Below are 21,625 nucleotides of genomic sequence, written 5' to 3'. Positions count from 1 at the left end.
AATAATCTTGGATATTTTATAGGGATGTAGAAAATCCTCTATGTAAGCAGATATACATTGAAGGAATTGCACATTGCACAGATATTCAAATACAAAAATAAATCTTGTATAAATATTTACGACGATTTCTAGAGTTTCAGTAGCCCTCTTCAAGTATAAATTACACACGTAAGATCTCTCTTCTTATTATTAGCCAAGTAACGCATGGGAAACAATTTGTTTGTTTTATTTGGGTGTCTGGTAAAACTTGAGCAATTCGAAATCCGATTCCAGTTTCAGTTTCCTATATCCGATTGATGGCATAATTTGCGCATATTTACAAAAGAATTCGATATTTTAATAAAAAGAAACAATTTGTTTACAGTTAACCACGTTTTGGTTCGTGTGCACTTTTTGTATTTGTTTTGTTTGTATTTTGTAGTTTGTATGCATAGAGATATATAATTAATTCATTGTATAAACTAACAACATCATCAGTTAATTGATTGCAAATGTGACGGTGGCCAACAACAGCCCCGTTGACACTTTTCATACGTTGCAAAAGAAAATACACATTTTCACTTATCAGAAAATATATATATATATGTAGAAGGGAAGCAGAAAGTATTTCCAAATGATAATTGAGAAAAAATTACATGAATTTGCTTCAACATATTTGATTTTCTTGTATCTTAATTAAATGTTTAGGGTGCATATGCCTATGCAGGTGTGTTGATGTGAGTGTATATATGCATATACACATAGTATGCGTGAGTGGGTGTGTGAGTGTGTGTATGTGTTGGATGAAGGCGCTTCAAGAGTCCAAATTTTAACTTGAGCAAACTAATTTAGTTTAGCATAAACAACTGAGGACTGCTCCTCACTTTTCCTTTAACAAATTATGGTGCACATAGTTGTAGTTGTTGTTGTTGTTGGTGTGGTTGGTTCCATTGCCCTCCTCTATTAGATCTGTGACCTCAAGCGTGGGCGTGGCAAGTCACCAAACACCGCCTCGCCATGAACACTCTTGGCCAAGGCCTTGATGCTAGCTGCAATATCCACCGTATTGTCCAGCACCTAGAGAGAGAGAGAATGAGAATGTTTAAATATAATATTCTCTTTTAGCTAGTATTCACTGTACTCACCTCCTCATCCTCGAGCAGCACATGCTGCTGATTGTTATTATTATTGGCACGCTCCGCCAGCGGAGAATTGGCTATCTCAACGGGCAGACTCCGTGCGTAATTCGCAAAATGCATCTGCGCCGTTGAAGAGCCTCGCCCTTTACCTCCATGCATCGCAATGGCCACTGAGCTATCCAAATCGAGAGCATCTGTAACAAGAGAGAGGGATATATATAGAATCATAAATTGATAAATTGATTGAGAATATCAATATACCATAATATAGCTAAGAGAACTTCCAATTCGAAGCAGAGTTTCAGGGGAATCTCTTGGGTATACAATAGAAACTCTTACATATACATATTACATATATATAGTCTTTTCAACTCCCACATCATCTCAGCTGACTTACCCTCTGCTTCATCTGCATCGCTCATGTTGTCTTCGTGCTGATTTAGCAACTGTTGCTGTTGCTGTTGATGGTGTTGCAGCTGTTGATGCTGCTGCTGCTGCAGTCGCTGATATTGGTGGTGGTGCTGTTGGTGGTGTTGCTGCTGTTGCTGCTGCTGATAGTTGTGGGATGTGTGGCCTTGTGGTCCATCAACATCCTCCAGATCAAATAGACACTCGTCGGGATCATCAGCGGCAGCAGCCGGCGACATCGGCAGCAGGCTGTTGCTGGCCAATGCCGAGGGCTGTTGCTGCTGCTGCTGCCTAAAGGTGGGGCTGTTGCCCACGCTCATGGGCGTGGCTTCTGGTGTGGCAGGCGGTGTATCAAAGTTTGACATTTTGCGCGCACTCAAAATTGTGGCGCTAGGTAACGGAGGCTGCTGTTGCTGCGGCTGCGGCTGCGGCTGCGACGGCTGCAACGTCTGCTGAGGCTGCGGCTGCGACGTCTGCTGCGGCTGCTGCTGTTGTGGCTCCTGTGTGAACGCCAAAAAGTTGGGCGGCCCACCCACCAAGGGCGTGGTCGGTGTGATCGGCATACCCAAGTCGCGGCGGCTGCTAATCGTGTTCCGGCGTCGAGCCCCATACGTTGACTGGGCAGAAGCTGCAGCTCCCATGCCCAACCCCCCGCCGACGTTGCCGGCACCCGTTACCTCCAGGGCAGCAAGCTGGCCATTGTCGAGCAGCTGCAGCGCCCTGTCAGGTACTTGCATGATGATGCGCTTCAGGAGCGCGTAGTCCTGCTTCTCCTTCTCCTGATAGCTCTTGAGCATCGCAAACTGCTGATCCGTGTACCGCTCGACGCGCTCCGTGGTCGCCTTGATCTCGGCCTCCACGCCCTCTTTGTGACAGTTCTCCAGTATCTTAAGGCGCTGCAGCAGGCTGTCGCTCAGAGTGGGGTCAATGAACGGATTGGATGTTACGGCCGCTTCAGCTGCCTCAGGTGCCAGGGCTGTAAAGTCCGGAATCAGGATCTTAAACGCTTCCGAATAGGACTTGTCGTTGCATCTGTACATCAGATCCTTCTCGGTGCACCGCAGACTCGCATTGATGTACCAGCCATTGAGCGGCGTTTCACCCTCGGAGCGTCGCCCAAACACCACGTCCGTGCAGTTCATGCACATGTAGAAGCGCCAGTTCTCATTCTGCTCATCGAAGGGTAAGGTGTATACCAATTCACGATGGACGATATTTATGCTCACATCCTGAATAGGGCCGATTGCCTATAAGTAAAAGAAAAAACGAGTATTAATTATAATTTATTTTACATGAATATTGATCAAAGTGAGATTGTAATATAGAAGATAGAGAGATAGATTATTTATTAAAACTTATTATAAATACATATATTTAAATATATTTGATTAATATTTTGTGTGGTCCTAGCTGGATATTTTGAAAATCGCAGAGAAAGGCGTGTTTTAAGAAAGTACGTTTTGAAGCGAGATTTCAACAATTATGAAAGAATATGAGTGAGAGAGGAACAGAGAGAAAGAGTGGGTCAGAGACATACAGACAGATGGATAGAAATTGCCGTTAGCTTTGCAATATGGGTCAAACATATAAAAACATTTCAATAGAGGAAATAATTGAATTTGATTCGAGTCTAGCCAGACTCTGACTATTGATTTAGATCATACAAAAAATATACCATATACGCTATAACAATATAAAATTTCGCCAAACTGTCTGCTGTCCAATGTTGATCAATGAACATTGATTAAAGCTAGTGATAAGAGGAGACTTGCACAATATTTCCTAGGTGTTGGCAAATATATCGATAGAACTGATAAATAATTGCTGATTAATTATCGAGCGCTAAAGTTGATTTCCTTTTGGTGCGCTCATTTCTTATCTACTGGTCAATGGCTGATTAGCGCTAAGTGTATTTTTTTTTCGCGACCGATAAGCAAATACATACCCTATAAATTCTGTGCGAGCTGGAAAAATTCTTTTGAAATTTCAATAATAAATTATTTAGAGTATGTACACACATAGGTAAAAATCTATATCTATACCTATATCAATATATTTATTTGTATTTATATTTGTTGAGGCACATCGCACAGTAGTTCAAGTGCAAATTTGTCAATTATGTTTCAGAGAATGTTCATGTCAAGTGGGCGTCGCTTGTAGCGCCTTATCAAAAAATGAAGAACAAAACTAGAGCGAAAAACTGAGCCATCGAGGTAAACAACAAACAATTAGTGCAATGGCAAAATGTTGTAGACTCCAAAAAGCAACAGCACTACTTGATTTTCTTTCTCCTATTTCATTGCCAGTTGTGGGTAAATGGGGTAATACGCTTTGATGTGAGTATATAATGGGCAGAGGAAATCGGTGTGTAGGTAAAGGCATATATATATATATACATATATATATTGATATATTAGATCAGCAACACGAGCCTATTTAATTTAACTCTCTATATAGATGAGCTATAGATTCGCCTTAAGATAAAAACTCTAATTTAAATATATAAAATACTGTTTTGTTAACGAAAAGAGTTTGCGCTTTAAATCTACGTATACATATATGGACAACAGCACAGTTTGCAGGATATCTTCTAGTCGTATACGCCAAAGAACAGTTTTATTTGTTTGCATGCAGCATAATTATTGGCACAATCAGAGATAGCTCCCTCTCCCTCAGTCTCACTCTCTTGCCGTGTAGAAATAAAAATTTTGTCAAGAGCAAAACACAAACGTTTGTCTATCAGACGAACAGACAGACAGACGATAGACAGAGAGCAAGATTTGAAAGATAGCATTAAGGTAAATACATCAAATGGTCTTTTGATTACAATGGTGGGTATAAATAAATAGAATGTAATGTATTTATAATCAACATATTATACAGGTATAAGTTGTGAATGGTAGAGGTATAGTCATAGTCAGATATACCTTTCTATAAACTATATTTGACAATTGAATGCGAATTTCCTAAGTTTCCTAAAAAATTATTTTAATTTTAGCATTTTCAATTTCCTAGGGTATTTGATAGTCGCTCTATTGCTGTTGCTTCTGTGAGCATAGCACGTGTTGGCTGTGTGACAGCAATGCTAAATTTGACACTTAGTTTAAATACAATACCCTAATACCCTTTTCGCCTCTGCTCATTCTGCGGCATCCACCAATGAACTAACCAAACAAACAACCAGCCCGGCAATTCAACTGAGTAAAAATTAAATTGAATTAAGGTAGAAAATGCAAACGTCAACACAAATCAAATGACAATGTGCTTTCTGTCTCTCTCTAACTGTCGGTCGGTCGGTCTGACTTGGCTTGGCTTGGCTTTTGGTCAGCATTCGCTCTAGAGCGAACTATGTAGATTGATATATTATATATGTATATAAATATATATGTGTATATGTGTATATATAACGAGTGAGAGCAATCTAACAGGTAGTATCAAACATAACATATACCCAGACCTATTTAATGGAGTGAATAGGCATTAAAACAAATACTAAAGTCATTTATACTTTATAGTAGATTAATATATATTTGTATAATATAATGTATACATCAAATGAATATGTTTCAGAAATCTAAATTTCGAAATAAGGAAACTGTAAGATATAGATATATAGATCTTACAGTAAGCTGTAGAGGAATTATCGGACATATCGAATATATATATGTATATAGGTTTATGTACTCATGCTAAGCCTGTTACATTCACATTCAGATAAGCTATATACCCAGCTTAATCATTTTGAATGGCTTTAGTCTATAAATATACCCAAGAGTATTGTCAACAACAATATCATCATCATCATCATCATCAGGTGGAATTTAAACGCATAAATAAAATGTACATGTTCGAGCTGTCCGAACTGTGTTTGATATAAGAAATACATGCATATATAGGGTATATATCGTGTAGTATGTATATATGTAGATTAGTTTGTGTGTGATTCGTATTATTTGTGAGCATTATCTAAGTGCTTCCGCATTTGCCATTGCAATTGCGACCAAAGCCAAAATGTTTATGTACACGTGATGCGTGTGTGTGTATTTATGTGAGTGCCTGTGTGTGTGTGCGAACAGAGCTGGATAAACAATGTGACCTAAAAATCTGCTGATTAATTAATCTATATGATATGTAAATATATATTTAAGCCCATGTATTGTTAACATTTTGTTTAGATTCTTAATCAATGTCTTAAAGCATTGACAATTAATTTAACATCTTGTTAACATTTGCATTTTACAAAAGATAACATCTGCTCTGTAAATAAAAACCTTTCAATAATTTATCGATTAACTGTGACAACGTATGAAAATTTCAATATATATTGCAGATTTTTTTTATTCTAATAATAATTATTATTATTATTATTTTACATAATTATTATTGACATTCTCATATCAATTCGATATCGATAAATTGTTGACTCAGTAAATTTGATACTAGTTAAATGTAGTGCAAATATATAGTTAATATATATAATAATTATAAATATTTATATATTTATTCATATAAATTACTAGACTTTGCCTTGCCAGTGTGACCATGCTCTCTGTCTCTGTCAGCTGGGCCCATTAATTTGTATTCTTATGTAAATATTTTGATATTCCTTCTAAATATCAATTATGTTCGCCTTGCCAGTGTGACCATGCCCTCTGGCACAGTCTGTGTCGCCTATGCAAGTACATTAAATTTGTTGTGCATGTAGATTTTCATATTGTTTTTAACGACTTGTTTACTTGGTGCTGTAATATCTAATCAGCCAAGACTATTATTAATTTTTATGTACTGTTTTGCTTTTGCTTTTTCGTTTCTCGTTTCAGCTTTTTTTTATTTTTGTGTGCAAATAGCAGCAACAAAGCGATTGCATTCATTAATGTCAAGTGTTGTTTTGTGTGTTTTGGACGCGCCTTTAAGCTTATTCACACAGACATAGCAAAATTTATTTATTTATATATATATAGACATATAGACAATTTTATTGGCCATGCTTTAGCAAGCTTCTTCTTCTTCTTCTTCTAGTCAGTCATATCAGTTTCGAGTCGTTGTTGTTGCCTTTGCAGCAATTGCAATTTTTATGAGCTGTTGTCATTGCTATTAGAGACAGTTCTTGTGTTGTCGATTTGCCAGCCTTTACAGCCATATTTACAAACAGTTTTTATGGTAAGCTAAACATGTCGAGACACGGAGCCCGTATGTCTAAAGGCTTTGTCGCATTGTTAGGATACCCTGTACAATATGAAAGTGTGTTCGGAAGGTATATAGAGACATTGAAGAGACTTATTCACATTATCATTATCATTATCATTATGAAAGAAATAGTTCGACAGAGAAAGTAGATAAGAGTCAGTAAAAACAGGTTAGCACATTTTCTATATATTTTATATATTTACATATTTTATTTATTTTCATTTTTATATTTTAGATATTATTTATCAAAAAATACTTTAACAAATATAACATCACATTTAATATTTTATATATTTACATATTTTATTTATTTTTATATATTTTTTATTAAAATACTTTAAGACATATAACATCATATTTAATAATACTGTGCAACACTTTGCAGGGTATTTCCTAGTCGGGCATACTCATCTCTCTTAGTCTCATAGATTTTTCTTTATCACACTTTTGCTAAATGCTGACAACTGCAACCGTTAGCCCGCACTCGCCCACCCGCCCACTCTCTCACTCGCTCGCTCACGCTGCTGCGCTAACGCCCTCTGTTGTCTGTTTGCACAAGTTGGCAATACTAGCATTTTGTAACGCGCATCTCTTGTTGCTGTGTGCAAAATGTCAATGACTTCCCCACGCGGCAATAACAATTGAAGCCCAGCAGCAGCAGTGAACAGCTGCTTGTTGTTGTTGTTGTTGCTGTTGCTGTTGTCGCTTAATTAACACTAAGCAATAACAATTGTTGACTTTTTGTTAATTGAAACTAAATGCGGTCGCTGTTGTTGCTAATTATGTGCTGGTGGCGCCATCTACCGCCTGCGTCCGCTCCCTGCACTTGCTGTCTAATTAAAATGCCATTTATATTGAGACGCACACAAATACACCCACATACATACATACACTCTTATACATGTATCGGTATATTTATGGCTCATTTGATGAATCGTATTTGTTCTATGGCCAAGAGCAAAACGCATGCTAATCGAGCCATGTTAAATAATAATAAATAAAACATCGCATGTTCTGCTTCCTCTTTGCACTTTTATTATTTTACTTTTGCTGCTGTTGTTGATTCTTCTTCTTCTCCTTCAGAAACGTGCCGACCCGCACGTAACGTCAGGCAACAACAGCTGACCACGAAAATCGAAAATCAATTTGCAAAAAACAAAAAGTATTTATATATATAAATGTTTTTATATATTTATTTTATTTAAATTGCGGCAAATGTTTAACAGTTGACTTTTACCGCCAATTGTAAATAATAAGAGGGGTGTCTGCTGTTAAATTGATATTTAATGAGTTGCTGTTGCCGCAGCTGCAACTGCTACTATTTACTGTTTGCTGTTTAATTTAACATTACATACAATTGTTTACAGCTGACTGCATTGCTAGCTTTATTTGAAATGAGACTGTTAAGATTTATGTGACTGTTAAATAAAAGAGCGTAAGCAAGAATGTAAGTAAATCATTCATAAAATGCAAGAATGTAAGTTAACAGCAGCATGAGCTGACTGTTAAGGCTTAACATTATAGCTTAACTGCTAGAAAACTCTAGCTTTAAATAAAATTGAATGCATTTCAAACTGTATTGCCCCTCACAAATCTAATCAAACAGCACAGCTCAAACTGTTCAAGCAGCTTCAGCTTGAATGCATTCTCAACTGCTTGCTGCACACTTAAAAATGTGCTTCGAACAAAAACATACAAAAACAAAAACAATTGGTATTCATATCAGACTGTCTGGCTATAGCCGCCACGCCTCCGCTCCCCAAGCCGCCCCCTAACGCCTGTCTGCGCTGAGGGAGAAATATAAAACAACAATTTTAACAGCTCGCTCGAGTTATGCAACAGCGCAAATAATAAAAACAAACTGCATTGGACCGCAGACGAAAGGCGACGGCTGAGAGAAGAATTTGCCATAAAAATAAAATAGTAAATAAATACGAAAACAACTTCAAATATGAATTTGCACAGTTTGCATAATTTATTTATTTGTTATTGTTGTTGTTTGTGATGCGGAGTCTGAGCCTGGGCTAACCGAGTCTGGTCGGGCAACTATAATTGATTGGCCCGACATTAATTATATCCAAGGCGTTAGTTTTAACTAAGTGATTCGCAGACTGCGACTGCAACTACGATGGGGACTGTGACTGTGACTCGATCTCTAAACGTCTCGAATACGCAGCGCTTCAATTAGCCACGCGCGACAATACGAAACGAAACAACAAAAAACATGCGAATTAAACTGTAACGCATATTCGTAAGAGATTCGTCTAGCAAGGTACTGTAATCAAAGCTAACAGAGCAAGGCTAATCGTTACATGGTCTGTTAAGGAGTGCAGTAGAACAGTTACTTGAAGGCTTGCAGCAAAAGAATAACAAATTAACAGAACAGAACACTTTATACGAGTAGTGTCTAAGAGGTTTTTAATACAGTAATGTTAAATAGCAGCCGTTAAGATACTACATAGCCATGTTAAATAGCAGCTGTTAATATAACTTGTTGCCTGGCAATCTTAGGTCGCAGCTATTGTTGCATGTGCCCAGAGCAAATATGAAGCTTTTACTCTTGAAACAATGAAAATTTTAGATTAATCTTTAGCCTTTGTTTTTCTCAACCCCTACCGCCATCTCTCTCCTCCACGGTCTCTTTCGCACTTCAGTTCCTAAATTAGCTTATGTTTTGTTTTTCCAATTCTATTTTCGTTGAACTTTTTTATTGCTTTGTGATAACTCGGCTCATTTCGATTCATTAGCCAAAAATGAAAAAAATCAAGCTTAACTGACTGCACAATACTTGTTCAACTGATAAGTATGAATTTTTTATAAATAGATAATATTATTTATATAGTTATGATGTCTATTACTCTAAAGGTATTTAGGCTATAGAGCTATTGATTAATCTAGATCCCAGACAAGATTTCACAAAATTTAGCTATAAAACTGTAAAATATATAGGCGTAGTTCTCTCAACTTGTTATTCTTATCTAGTATTTTTACACCGGACATAAACTTTCGAATTCCAAGTCTCTAGCTTTAATGGCGCCATGAAGAAGTGGGCAAAAATAATTAAATTTTAATCTTAACTTTAGTACAAGACTCTAATATACTTCGCTTTGCTAGCATGAACGAGTATAAGAAAAGAAAAGAGAAAAGGAAAATAAGTTGTAAACAAATCAACGCACAAAAGAAACTACGAAATAATCTTTTATAGATTTGCTTGACTGTTTTTTTTTTTTTTTTTTTTCATTTTCAACTTTTGTTTTCTTTTTTTCTGCTTTTATTTTCTTTAGTTTGGGTTTTTTTTTTTTCGTTTTTGGTTCGATTTGCTCTTGTGACTTAGTTCGGCTCACAAAATAATTCCATTTTTCGCTGTATTTATTTTGTTGCCTCTTCGGTTTTGTTGATTTTTTGCTCGATTTTTATATTTTTTGTTTTCTTCTCTTTTTTCTTCTTCTTCTTCTTCTTTCGGAAAGCGCAAACACATTTTGCCCAGTCGGTGGGGCTATTATCATAAACAACTTTAGACAGCTGGGGCCCTGGCGAAGCACGCGCGCATAGCGACTCGACGACTTGGCGACTGCGCGGGGTGGGAGGAGAGGGCGTGGCGATTGGAGGCGTAGCATGCCGTAGTTGCCTCTCTTTTGGATTACGAACGAATTGGCAATTCGGATTCCGATTCTTTTCCGTTTATTCTCATTTTAGCTGTTGTTTTTATAGTTTTTGCTTTTTTCGTTTTTGCTTTTGCTTTTGTGTTTTTGCCCGCTTTTATTTTTCGTGTTTTTTGCTATTTTGGTGCCGGGTGCTGAGCAAAAATTTTCCATTGGTTTTTAGGTTTTGGTCTCTTCGGTTTTGAACATGGCTCTTTTACATGATGACTCACACAAAGACAAAAGGATATATGTATGTGTATGGCTATATATATTTGATCTAAGGCATTGAAGCTAGTTTTTGTCTATGATACTCTCGCTTTCTCTCTTGGCAGTCCCTAAAATAAATTAGATTTCTTACATTATGAGAGAATATTCTGGAATATTTTTTGGATACCTAGCAACAACTAAATTATATTTAGTTAATCAGTTTCAGAATGTATTAGGCCCTTAGGCATATTTTATTATTCCTTAAAGTAATAAGGATAATCAGAATTCTTTTGGCATTTTATCTACATATTTTTTACATTTTATCAACATTTAGCAGCTTATCGGCCTGTTAAGTTTTTTTTAAAACGTTTTTATTACATGCTTTATCTTTTTGGCAAAGATATTTTACTTTTGATACTCTAATAATTCTATTATGTCAAAATATGGATTGTGAAGTTAATTTACTGCATTTTTATGTACGTTCCTATAAAGGAACTGACTCGAGTTGACTCAATACTTTGTTCAAAGTGCAATCGATTGCCTCGAGATTTGCGTAATCGAATTTGAGTCATTATTTCGATGATATTTCGCTCACATCGAACCTTAATCATTGGTCTTTTTTTATTATTTTATTTTGGGTTAGCTTTCCTTATCAGTGAGTGCAATCAGCCCGTGTATGTGTAGCCTTTCAATGTCGTTTGAAAACAAATGGAAAAGCTGACAGATAAGTCAGCCAGACCCAAACAAACAACTCGCATCGAGCCTGCCGGCAGTCTAGGGCCCCCAATCTATGATTAAAGGTTTACATAGTTATTTACTAATAAAGGAACATTTGCTCAGCTCAAAACGTGCACACGTGTGCTGAGGGCTCGCGAGCTTCTAATGCCTATATGGCGTCTGATTAGACATATGTTTATAAACCTATATATACCTCTATTCTATAGACATATATATAAATTAGGGCTATATTTGCGCCCTAGGTATATATATTGAGTGTGCATTATAATAGTTCAAGCCCATGGACCTGGTGCCAGGTAGACGTGCGCATAACAGTAAATTAAGCGCAACATTGTTTACACACTGGCTGGCTGTTGTGGACCGGGTCCGGTTTGTATACCCTGTAATTAATGCAAATTTTGAATAACAACGGGCATATAGCAAGAATGCATTAGCCGAGAGAGATTATATTTAAATTTCAACAGGTTCCAGAGTAGAAGAAGGATATCATTTAAAATTCAGATAAAATATTGCTACAGTAAAATCTTTCAAATCTTGATATTATTAACAGACTGAAATATACAGTTTATGAAGATCGATATATATCGTTTTCAACACAGGGCTGGAATGATTAAAATGCTATTATTATCATTACGAAATAACTTCAAATAAATTTTCAATCTTTTCTGAGGGCAGCTGTTCGATTATTTTTCTACTTAGTATAGGGTATCATATAGTCGCCCATAATACTCTTTCTTATATATTTTTTTATAGTCTCGCCTAGTGGCAAGTAAGCGAGAGGGCGGGCCGGCTCGACGGGCTGAGGCGTGTTATCGAAAAACTTTGACAAACAATTTTCGTTTGACGTGCGTTGTGTTTATTCATAGAGTTGGGCCTATTGCCATATCTTTAACACACAGAGTTGTATGCGTGTGTGTGTGTGTATCTTTATATGTATATATGCGAGTGTGTGTCTAACTCAAATTAAATATACAAACAGCGGCAAATTTGCGCGAATGTGTACGTGCGTGTGTGTGTGTGTGTGAGCTTTCTGTGACTGTCTGCACTTAATTGTTGGTTTATAGTATGATCTCATCTTTTGGCTACGCTTTGACATTTGCTTGAGGGTATTCTTATTATTATTTCTTTTTTCGGTGGCTAACTGAAAGCCCCGATAAGCGTGGCTATTAATAGTTTCTCTTTTGAACGATATGTAAAAAAGGAGAATAAATAAAGACAAGCCCTCTTTCAACACCGTCGTCTTACAACTGAGTCATTGTTAAGCAGCGCAGCTAATCATCAAGATCAACATTTAGAGCACTGTTAAAGCAGCTCAAGGCGCTACAGGTAAGTCACTGTTAAGCAACAGTTCTGCAACTGTATGACAACAGCTGAGCTACTGTTTACTAACTGCGCCATCTTGCTATTCACTCTCATTTATCTATGCGTGTGTGTGTATACTAGGTGCACTTTGCTTGGGTGTGTGTGTGTGTGTATTCCGTGTGTTTATTTGCGTGCGTTTGTTTTGTTTGTTTTACGTTTATTTGCAGCCAACAAATCTTTTTTGACATAAATTCAGCGCCTGTGCGTGCAAGAGAGAGAGAGGGAGGCCATAAACCCCTACGAAAATCACCCCTTAAAACACGCAAGCAATATTTATAAATATATACATAGAGTAATTAATATAGTCAAATTATTCTGAATAAATTAAATTAAATTAAAGCTGTGCTGTGCCAGAAGGTGTTTTCATTTTCTATTCGCCATGCGAATGTTGTTTCTGTTCTTGTTGTTGTAGTAGTTTATTTTTAGCCATTTGTGAATTTATAGTTTTGTTTACATGCAAATTGGCAGCACTGGCAAAGGCGGCCAATCGAGTGCATGTGGTCAACGCCTGCTGCTACAACGACGTCTGTTAAGAGGTTAAAAGTTTAACAGTCTGGCAGCATTGGACAATTGTTGTTGCTGTTACTGCTACTGCTACTGGTGCTGTCAAGGTTATATTTGTTAAAGATTAACATTGGTTTTCAATTAAGCGACACGCGCTGCTCTGCTTGACTGAGAAAGAGTGGCAGACAGAGAGAAAGAGAGAGCACGTCATTGGGAGAATGGGTGAGAGCAACAGCGCTTTGCTTTCTTACACTAATAGTAACGGTGACCTTGCATACTCAATTTTGCGGTTTATTATTGTTGTTAGAGTCAAAGTTTTTCCTTGTCCTTTAAGCTGGCAGAAGCAAAATTTACAACGTTTGCATAACCCAAATATATATACATATATATGTATATCGATATATGTGATAATTTGTTATTCTAATTTATAATATAGGTAAACATTTCTTTTACAAAATTCACTCAATATATATTACTTTACTCATTATTTATATTTCCTCTTGGTTTCTTTTTACTTTTTGAGAATGAAATAATTTTGCACAAACAATCTTTGAAATTTGCTCGTCATGCAAAAATATTAAAATGTTGATTAGAAAAAGTATATACGTATGTATATATGTATTATCAAATATGCATTATAATAAGAGATAATTAATAAAATCATTGCAATTAAAAAGTCAAACACTGCACAGTTTTAGTGTCACGTATAGTTTGTTTGTTGATAAGCCAGAGTGTGCCAGACAGTTTGATAAACAATGCAACTAAGATCATTGGAGCAACTAGCATGTGCGGCAGTTTGACAAGCAATGTAGGTTTGACAATCCCAGCCAGCGACAGCTTGCCAGGCGCTGCAACTTATATGGGGTTTAATAGTCACAGCTGTTGGTAGCAACAAGTGGGGGCTCGATACATAGTTTGACAAGTATTGACAAATTTTTAGTGTACTAGTTTGAATGCCACTGAGCTGATGACAACAACTGCCTTCGACAGCAACAAAAACTTCTTTTAATTCCCATTTCTTTCATTCACTTACAGCTATCACATTTTCACTATTCCACTTCGTTCTTTATATTTGATTTGATAATAACTATATTTAGAACATTGCATTGCATTGCACTCAGTCTCACTCTCTCACTCTCTCTCTCTCTCTCTCTCTCTTGTTGATTGATTGGCTTTTGAGTGTGGGCAGACAGTTTTCTTTACATTTCTTTTGATTTCGTCAGCCATAACTATAAATAAATTAATTATGCAAATGTAAACAATATATATATCTCTCTATTAGCATTTTAATATCTTTATTATTGTTTTTGAGCGAAGCGTGTGTTGTTTTTTTTTTTCTCTCTCTTCTCTTCAATCCTCAGTTGATATACATTATTTAACAGTGTTTTGTCATGCTAATTAAATGTAATAATTTTGTTTTTGCTCTGTCTGCAGGTGCGGTATTTCATTGAATGCAGAGAGCGAGGGAGACGGAGAGTGAAAGAGAGAGAGAGAGACCCAGAGGCAGCAGCAGCAACAGACGTACAATAAACAAATTTGTAGAGCTTAAAGAAATGCGAATAAAAAACAACTAATTATGAATCTAATCATAAATAAATCAATTAAGGCACGAACCAAGCGACGCGACGCGACGTCAGCAACAAATTTACTATATTGTTGTTGTTATTATTTTTACCGTTTGATAACCTAGAAAAAAAAAAGCGTCTGTAGCGTGAGTTTTGCTTGGGGTGTTAAACTGGACACTAACTAAAAATGTTGATAAGAGCACCGTGTCAGCGTCACTGTATATGTTTGTGTGTATGCTTGGAAGATGTTAGGACTTCGCATCAATCGCTGTTAGATAACACTAACAGTCTGCACTCTGTTATTGCAGAACATTTTGGGAGCTGTGCATGGGACCAATTCATACGTATATTTGTATAACAGACATAGACTAGACATACATAGTTATATTATATTATATTAGTATACAACTTTATATAGCCGCAGTTTCAGTCGAGCACGTGTAAGCTACGCTTGCTATTTACGAATATATAAACACATTTCAAATACGTTGAACAGTTGTAGTAAATGTATGTAAATCTGTATTAAAATATATAGAATAACTCTTTTACATATATAACAGTTCATACATGTGCTCATGCAATATGCAAGACTAGGGTATAAATGGAATCGACAAGACAGAAGAATAGATTACATACATACATATATACATGTTCTGACAACTGTTAACTGTTTATCTGCTGCTGCTTCTGTTGCCTCCAACTCAGTTGCATTGTCGCCGTAGCTGTTGATGTTAATGTTGTTGTTGTTGTTATTGCTGATGCTGATGATCATTTTTATGTAAATAGATCTTTTTATAGCTGGTTGAATGAATGCCGAGTGCAACACACGCGCCGAATACGTCTCACATTTGCCTATTAAAACTTTAAATAGCCTTGTTTATAACGTTACCAGACCACATTTGGCTTTTATTTGTATTTTAATTTTGATTTCTTTTATGCATAATTTCGTCTTAAACTTCAACTTGAGACAATCAAACAGAGGCCTACGCATCAATACATAAAGACAATCAGTTGAAGTGTGTGTGAGAGAGACAGTGAGAGAGAGAGAGAGAGATTGAGTGGGGCGGGAGTGCTGCAGAAGAAGCTGCTTGTCAACTACTGCTGTCCTACACCCTGCCCTACATATGACAGGCTATCTCACTCCCTACTCTTCTCTACTCTCTCTCACTCCTCACTCACCCATACCACTCCACCCCCCCCCCGGTCGCTTGCTGGCCATTGGTCGCGTTTGGAAATCTCAAAACTTGTTTATACAACAAAATGTATAAACAAGTTTATTTTTATACTCATTCACGAAAGTGAATCAGTATATTGGTTTTGTGCAATGTCCGTCTTGCTGTCCGTCCGTCTGTCCGTCTGTCCGTATGAACGCAATCTATTTCGGCGCTATTGAAGCTAGAGACTTGAAATTTGGAACACATACTCGTGTATATCTCCGATTTATAAAGTGTTAAAATTTTCCCGATCCGCCCACTAGGGGCGTGGCAAATCGGAAAATGCATTTTCCGATATACCAGAAATCATGTTTGTTGAAGAGCTAGAAAGCTGAAACTTGGTATGTAGGTCCGCGTTGACCACCCAAGATCACGAGCTATGGCGGATATATCTACGCCCATTGGGGGCGTGGCAAATCGGATAAAACTGTATCTCCTAAAGTTGTAAACCTAGAATGCTGAAATTTTGCACGTCAGCTAATGGTATGATTCTATAAAGTCTGAAGATAAATTATAAGTCTACGCCCGTTGGGGGCGTGGCAAATCGGACCTGAAGATATAGTGATTTTTTAAATTCTCCTATATTTTGGACACTATTGATGGCAGAGACCTCAAATTTTGTATATATACTCGGACTGATCACCCAAGACCAAAAAGTTTTGTCGGATATATGTCCGCCCACAGGGGGCGTGGCAAACCGCAAAAGTTTATATCTCCTAAAGTATAATAGCTAGAAGCTTCAAATTTGGATAGTTGAGTTACTGGTAGCCTCCTCTATCGATTCCCCAAAAATAATTTTTACGCCTCTTTAGGGGCGTGGCATATCGAAAAATACCCTGTAATTTTCACATTTTTTTAGGGTAAACATTCAAACTTTGCAGTTAGGGTAACGTTATCTCTTTCTAAAAACTGACCAAAAATGAGGTGTCTACGCCCAGTTGGGGCGTGGCAAATCGGAAAAACCTGTATATTCTACAGTATTAGAACGAAACTTAACTATTAAATTGTTGATGGGATGTGAATGAGTATTCCGCAGTCGGTAACGCCCGACTGCAACGTTCTTACTTGTTTTGTGCTCTGCCTTTGCGGTTGCTGTTGTTGTTGTTGCTTTTATTTTTCGGCTGCTGCTGGTGCTGCCTTCCTTCTTCTGCTTCTTCCTCTTCTTTGCCTTTGCTTGTGTTTGTCGTCAGTTTCGTAATTTATTCTAAAAGCGTTCCGTTTTGGGCTCGCTACACACACACACACATTGAGTATTTTTTATACATATTTATGCATGCACACGCACACACACACACACGCACATGTGCATACGAATGTATTAAAATACTCACTTTTTATATGTATAGATATACAGTTTTTTTTTTGTTTTGCTTCTGCTGCTTTGTTTTGCGCTTTGAATTATTCAATATTACACTTTTGGTCTATTTGTTGTTAATGCTGCTTCTGCTGCTGCTGTTGTTGTTGTAGTTGTTATTGTTATTGTTGTACGCCTCAGCGCTTTCAGCAACAACAACAACAGCAACACTGAAGAACTTTTGCACGATCTCCAGACCGCAACAAAACAATCACAACAACAACCATAATAATAATAATAATGCATAACAATTCAATTTCCATCAAAATAAACGCATTATGCAAAAACCCACAAGAGCAAAAGAGGGAGAGAGCCAGAGGTGGGGGTGGGACAGGGTCTGGGGTTTAGATTTGAATTGCTTGTGCAATGGGTGTGGCCAGCCCAGCTGCTTAACATATGCATATCAAATTGTTGTTGAAGCTGCTCGTCTGCAGTTTGAGCAGCGCGATCGTCAAACTGTGACACGTGCAGCTAGTGGCTTGGGCAGCGGCGAAAGACAAAAACATAAGAAAACGGCGAAGCGGCGAGAATGGTCAACTAACAGCTGTTATTTGATTTAACCTTGAAAACGACACACACACACACACACACGCATGAGTGTAGAATCAAAGTGGCTTTTGTAGCTTTACGCGTGTCGCGTCTTGTCTTAAGTATTTTATTTATTTTTTTTAAATAATTTTTTATGTACATTTTTGCGTTGTCATCGTCAAAATAATCGACTTTTGATATTCAAACATTAGTCATAGAGTCACGATAGACATATTCTATATATCCCATATTCTATTGATTCTTTTTTTTTTTTTAATTACAGTAGTCATTCGCTAAGAGAGAAGTTTTTATTCTTAATTAACTAAAGATAGTCTGCCATTTATCTTTTTAGATGTATTCCTTCTTTTTTTTTCTACCCTTTATTGTTTATAAAAATATTATCAGATATATACGTACATATTGCATATATTGCAACAAAATATATATAAATGTACATATGTATATATGTTCAAACTTTATATTATATTTTTAAATTTTGATTAGTTCTGCACATAATAGAACGCAACATTCTAATCTAAAAACATCCCTATCTAAATTTTTGTATAAATGTTTTGGTTTTTGTTTTTACCATCCTCAAGATTATTCCTAATTACTTTAATAAGTTTATTATCATATTTTTGCATCTCTAATTAGCTCGTGTATTATTAAAAAAGATACAAAGGGGTTTTTGTTAAATAATATACGAACTCTTCATAGAATCTTAAACAATTTAAGTATTTTTAAGGCCTTTCTGTCTAAGAGAGAGCGAAATGAAGTCATGTTTTGAATTACACATGGGAATTACCTGCTGATCTAAGAGATCAGTTGATGTTAATAATAGAAGATAAAAATAAAATAACTAAATAGAAAAAATGGTTTTTATTAAACACAAAAATAAAATAAAAGCAAAAATTCAAAGCGGAAAAAAATGCGATCGGTTGGAAAGGTACAGCAGTATAAAGATGCATACAGTAAGCAAAAAAAAATCCGGCACAGGCAGAAACGAGCATATCTGTATGTATACAGGGTGTCTCTAGCGAAGGAGCGATGAAGGCGAAAACAGGTGTAGGGCAAAATTAAAGCAGTGCGCACAAGCACACCATATACACCGTACACACTCGCACACACACATACAAGCACAGGCACTGCTAACTGTGCATTAAATACAACAAAAAAGTACCAATTGTCAGGCAAAAGGAAGAGGCAATTTCTTAGGCCGACCAACAACAAAAGGCAGTGTTTTTTTTTTCTTTTTCATGAATGACCCTATTTTGTTTTGCTGCTCCTCGCACGCTGGTTCACTGACGCATACATATCTATGCGTGCGCCTGTGTGTGTTTGTGTCAAGAATAGGCAGACAACAGCGGCACTGCCGGCACACAAAGCATAAAGAACGATAATACACACGCACACAGCATACATATATATGTATGCATGGGTGTGTGTGTGTGTGTGTGGAAGTTTGGGTGTGTTGTTAGGCCCTATGCTGCGTGGAAAATGGTTACGCTGCGCATAAAGCAGAATGCGATAAAATGCTTATAATTAAATATACGCACAAATATATAATGTATGTGTATGTACATATACATATATACGCATATTTATGTTAGATCTACTTGTATTTTTGAATAGATATGTATATGTATAAATATATGTTGCAACGACTTACATTGGTGAAGAAATCTATAAATTTTTCGTAGTAGGTAAAATTCGGATGTTTCTCCTTAAAGTTCATAAGCATCACAGTCAAATCGATCGCTTCGGGCTTATTGTTATTGTCGCTACTAGAGTGGCCGACTTGTACATTCATGCATTTGCACGAGTTCATGATGAATTTTGATTTGTTGGTGTTGTTGTTGTTGTTATTGGTATTCTGTTGCTTAACGGTATCGTTAACTGATTTCTAACTTCACAAATTGCACTTTATTATTTGATTTGGTATTTTAAGTTTTTGCTTATTTTGATTTTATGCGTGACTTCCTCGTTCGTCCTCTGCGTTTTGGGCTGAAGCGGCGCGGGAGCGTACAAAATCACTGTATAAAAAAACACCCACAACTATCTTCAGTTCAGCATTTTAGCGTCCGTCCCGTTCAATGTTATTTTTTCGAATGAACTCTTCGATTATCGGATCTAAGCGATATTATGTTAAGGCGCTGCACAGCTGTAAACACAAATGTTAAACGCCAGACCGGCATTATGCGGCATGTTACCACACTGTTTGTCGAAAATGAATATATTTTATGTAAATTGATGACACTTAACTTAAATTTTATTTTTCTGCTGCCTTTTAGCTAGTTTAAGATGATTTTCACATGCTTTTATAGTTCTTATTTAAAACGGTATTTCAGCTTGCAACTTGCTGATTTTTGCAAAACACATACGATAGCGTAAAAATTCATCTGTCTACTCAGATGGCACTGCCAACGCAAGGTGAGCAATGATAACGCTGAATTATATCGCACTCGTTCTTTACAAATATCGATATATTTCTCAGTGCATGGTTACACTGTGCAATCAGCTGTTCGTTGGCGCAAAATTTCAAGTGGTAAATTAGTTTTTTGTTTTTGTGCAAGTTAAATATTAAGAATATAAAAGCGTGTGAGCGTCTATTTAATTATAAAAAAATATATGTTTTATTGGTATGCTTATGTTTGTTTTGTTCATTGTAATTAAGACTGTCTACTGTCTACATTTACTGAGCCCTATATAAAAAATGCATTCGATTCTCCTTGCTCTTGCACCTGCACTTGCTTTGCTATGCTGAAATGTATTTTTGTGTGGCGCTTGATTAAATTATAAATTCGCCCCAATTGTTGCGCTGTGAACATCAAAAATACATGCATCTAGCTGAAAAGAAGAAGAGTAAGACGGAGAACGGCAGTAAAAAAAAAATAGAAGTAGTAAAACTACAAGAAACTCGGGGCGAAATTCATAAAGACCGACACGTGCCGGGGTTAAGCTTGGAGGCCATTTCCATAGTCCAGTTAGGAGTTTGCTTTTTTGTAATACCCTGTAGCTCGAGAATGTTGTGGGGTATGTTATGCATATATGTATGTTTTTTGAGAATATATATATGGATTGAAATTTTTATTTATATGTAGCTGTGGATATTTACCGATCAAAATGTTTCCTTTTTGAATATATGTATGTATATCTTTTTCATACAGGGTATTGCTAGTCGCGCAACTCAAGAATATATACCTACATTTATGGATAGTTTATAACAATACTTGGGCTGATTTAAATTTTTTTGCTTTTGTCAGGTTTTTTGTCCTCGTCATTTAGCTGCTTACAGGGTATATGTTAGTCGTACAGTGCTCGTGCTTATGCATAATTTATTATTATATGACTCATATCTTGCTCAATAATACACAATGCGTGTTGCTTACTCTTCTTGTCGTCCTCTGCTTCTTTCCACAGTTTACAGGGTATTTGCTCGTCGCTCAGTCTTAGCCTGCATTATTTTTCATAAATTATGCCTTGCTCCGCCGTCCTGTATTTTGTTTCCCTTTTGACACCTGGAACACGCTGCAGCAGCCTAATGAAAGTGTTGGGGCTAGCCATAGACAAGTGTGTGTGAGTGTGTGTGTGTGTGTGTGTAACTGTTGTATAGAGCTTACAACTGTAGTTGCGACTCGCTGGGTCGTCGCATTGGTCTGTAATTGAAATTGCGTGGCGTACGCGGCATTAAGTCATAAAAGCAACAACAACAACGACAAGAGATAACAGCTTACAGTAACTGACGACAAGAACAACAACAACAAATGACAACAACTTGAACCAGTTTGTCACACTC

The 21,625-nt window shown here is 36.7% G+C and overlaps 1 protein-coding gene across 2 annotated transcripts; it reads right to left on the bottom strand.

The window, feature by feature from the left end:
- Positions 1-353: 353 nt before the first annotated feature.
- Positions 354-20,221, bottom strand: PRAS40 (Proline-rich Akt substrate 40 kDa). Of its 2 annotated transcripts, none has more exons than XM_018012919.2 (4): positions 19,499-20,221; positions 1,516-2,773; positions 1,125-1,312; positions 354-1,056 (listed from the first exon to the last, which is right to left on the bottom strand). In XM_018012919.2, exons 1-4 carry the CDS (start codon positions 19,655-19,657, stop codon positions 943-945), a joined length of 1,719 nt encoding a protein of 572 aa, XP_017868408.1. In that variant the 5' UTR covers positions 19,658-20,221; the 3' UTR covers positions 354-942. The 2 variants fall into 2 exon arrangements, with proteins under 2 accessions (XP_017868408.1, XP_089328551.1); XM_089472425.1 differs by lacking the exon at positions 19,499-20,221 and adding an exon at positions 17,013-19,439.
- Positions 20,222-21,625: the final 1,404 nt, after the last annotated feature.

This window comes from Drosophila arizonae, chromosome 5 (genome assembly GCF_054131065.1).
Source record: "Drosophila arizonae isolate 15081-1271.41 chromosome 5, UAZ_ARI_1.0, whole genome shotgun sequence".
NCBI classification, from domain to species: domain Eukaryota; kingdom Metazoa; phylum Arthropoda; class Insecta; order Diptera; family Drosophilidae; genus Drosophila; species Drosophila arizonae.
The sequence above is the reverse complement of the archived record's forward strand: the minus strand, read 5'-3'. Positions and strand labels throughout refer to the sequence as shown.

Coding starts and splice junctions, on each gene's coding strand:
- PRAS40 (XM_018012919.2), bottom strand. CDS start 19,657: ATGAACTCGTGCAAATGCATGAATGTACAAGTCGGCCACTCTAGTAGC. Junction 2,774..19,498: donor TTATAGATTTCTTCACCAAT/GTAAGTCGTTGC, acceptor TTTTACTTATAG/GCAATCGGCCCTATTCAGGA. Junction 1,057..1,124: donor TGCTGCTCGAGGATGAGGAG/GTGAGTACAGTG, acceptor CTCTCTCTCTAG/GTGCTGGACAATACGGTGGA.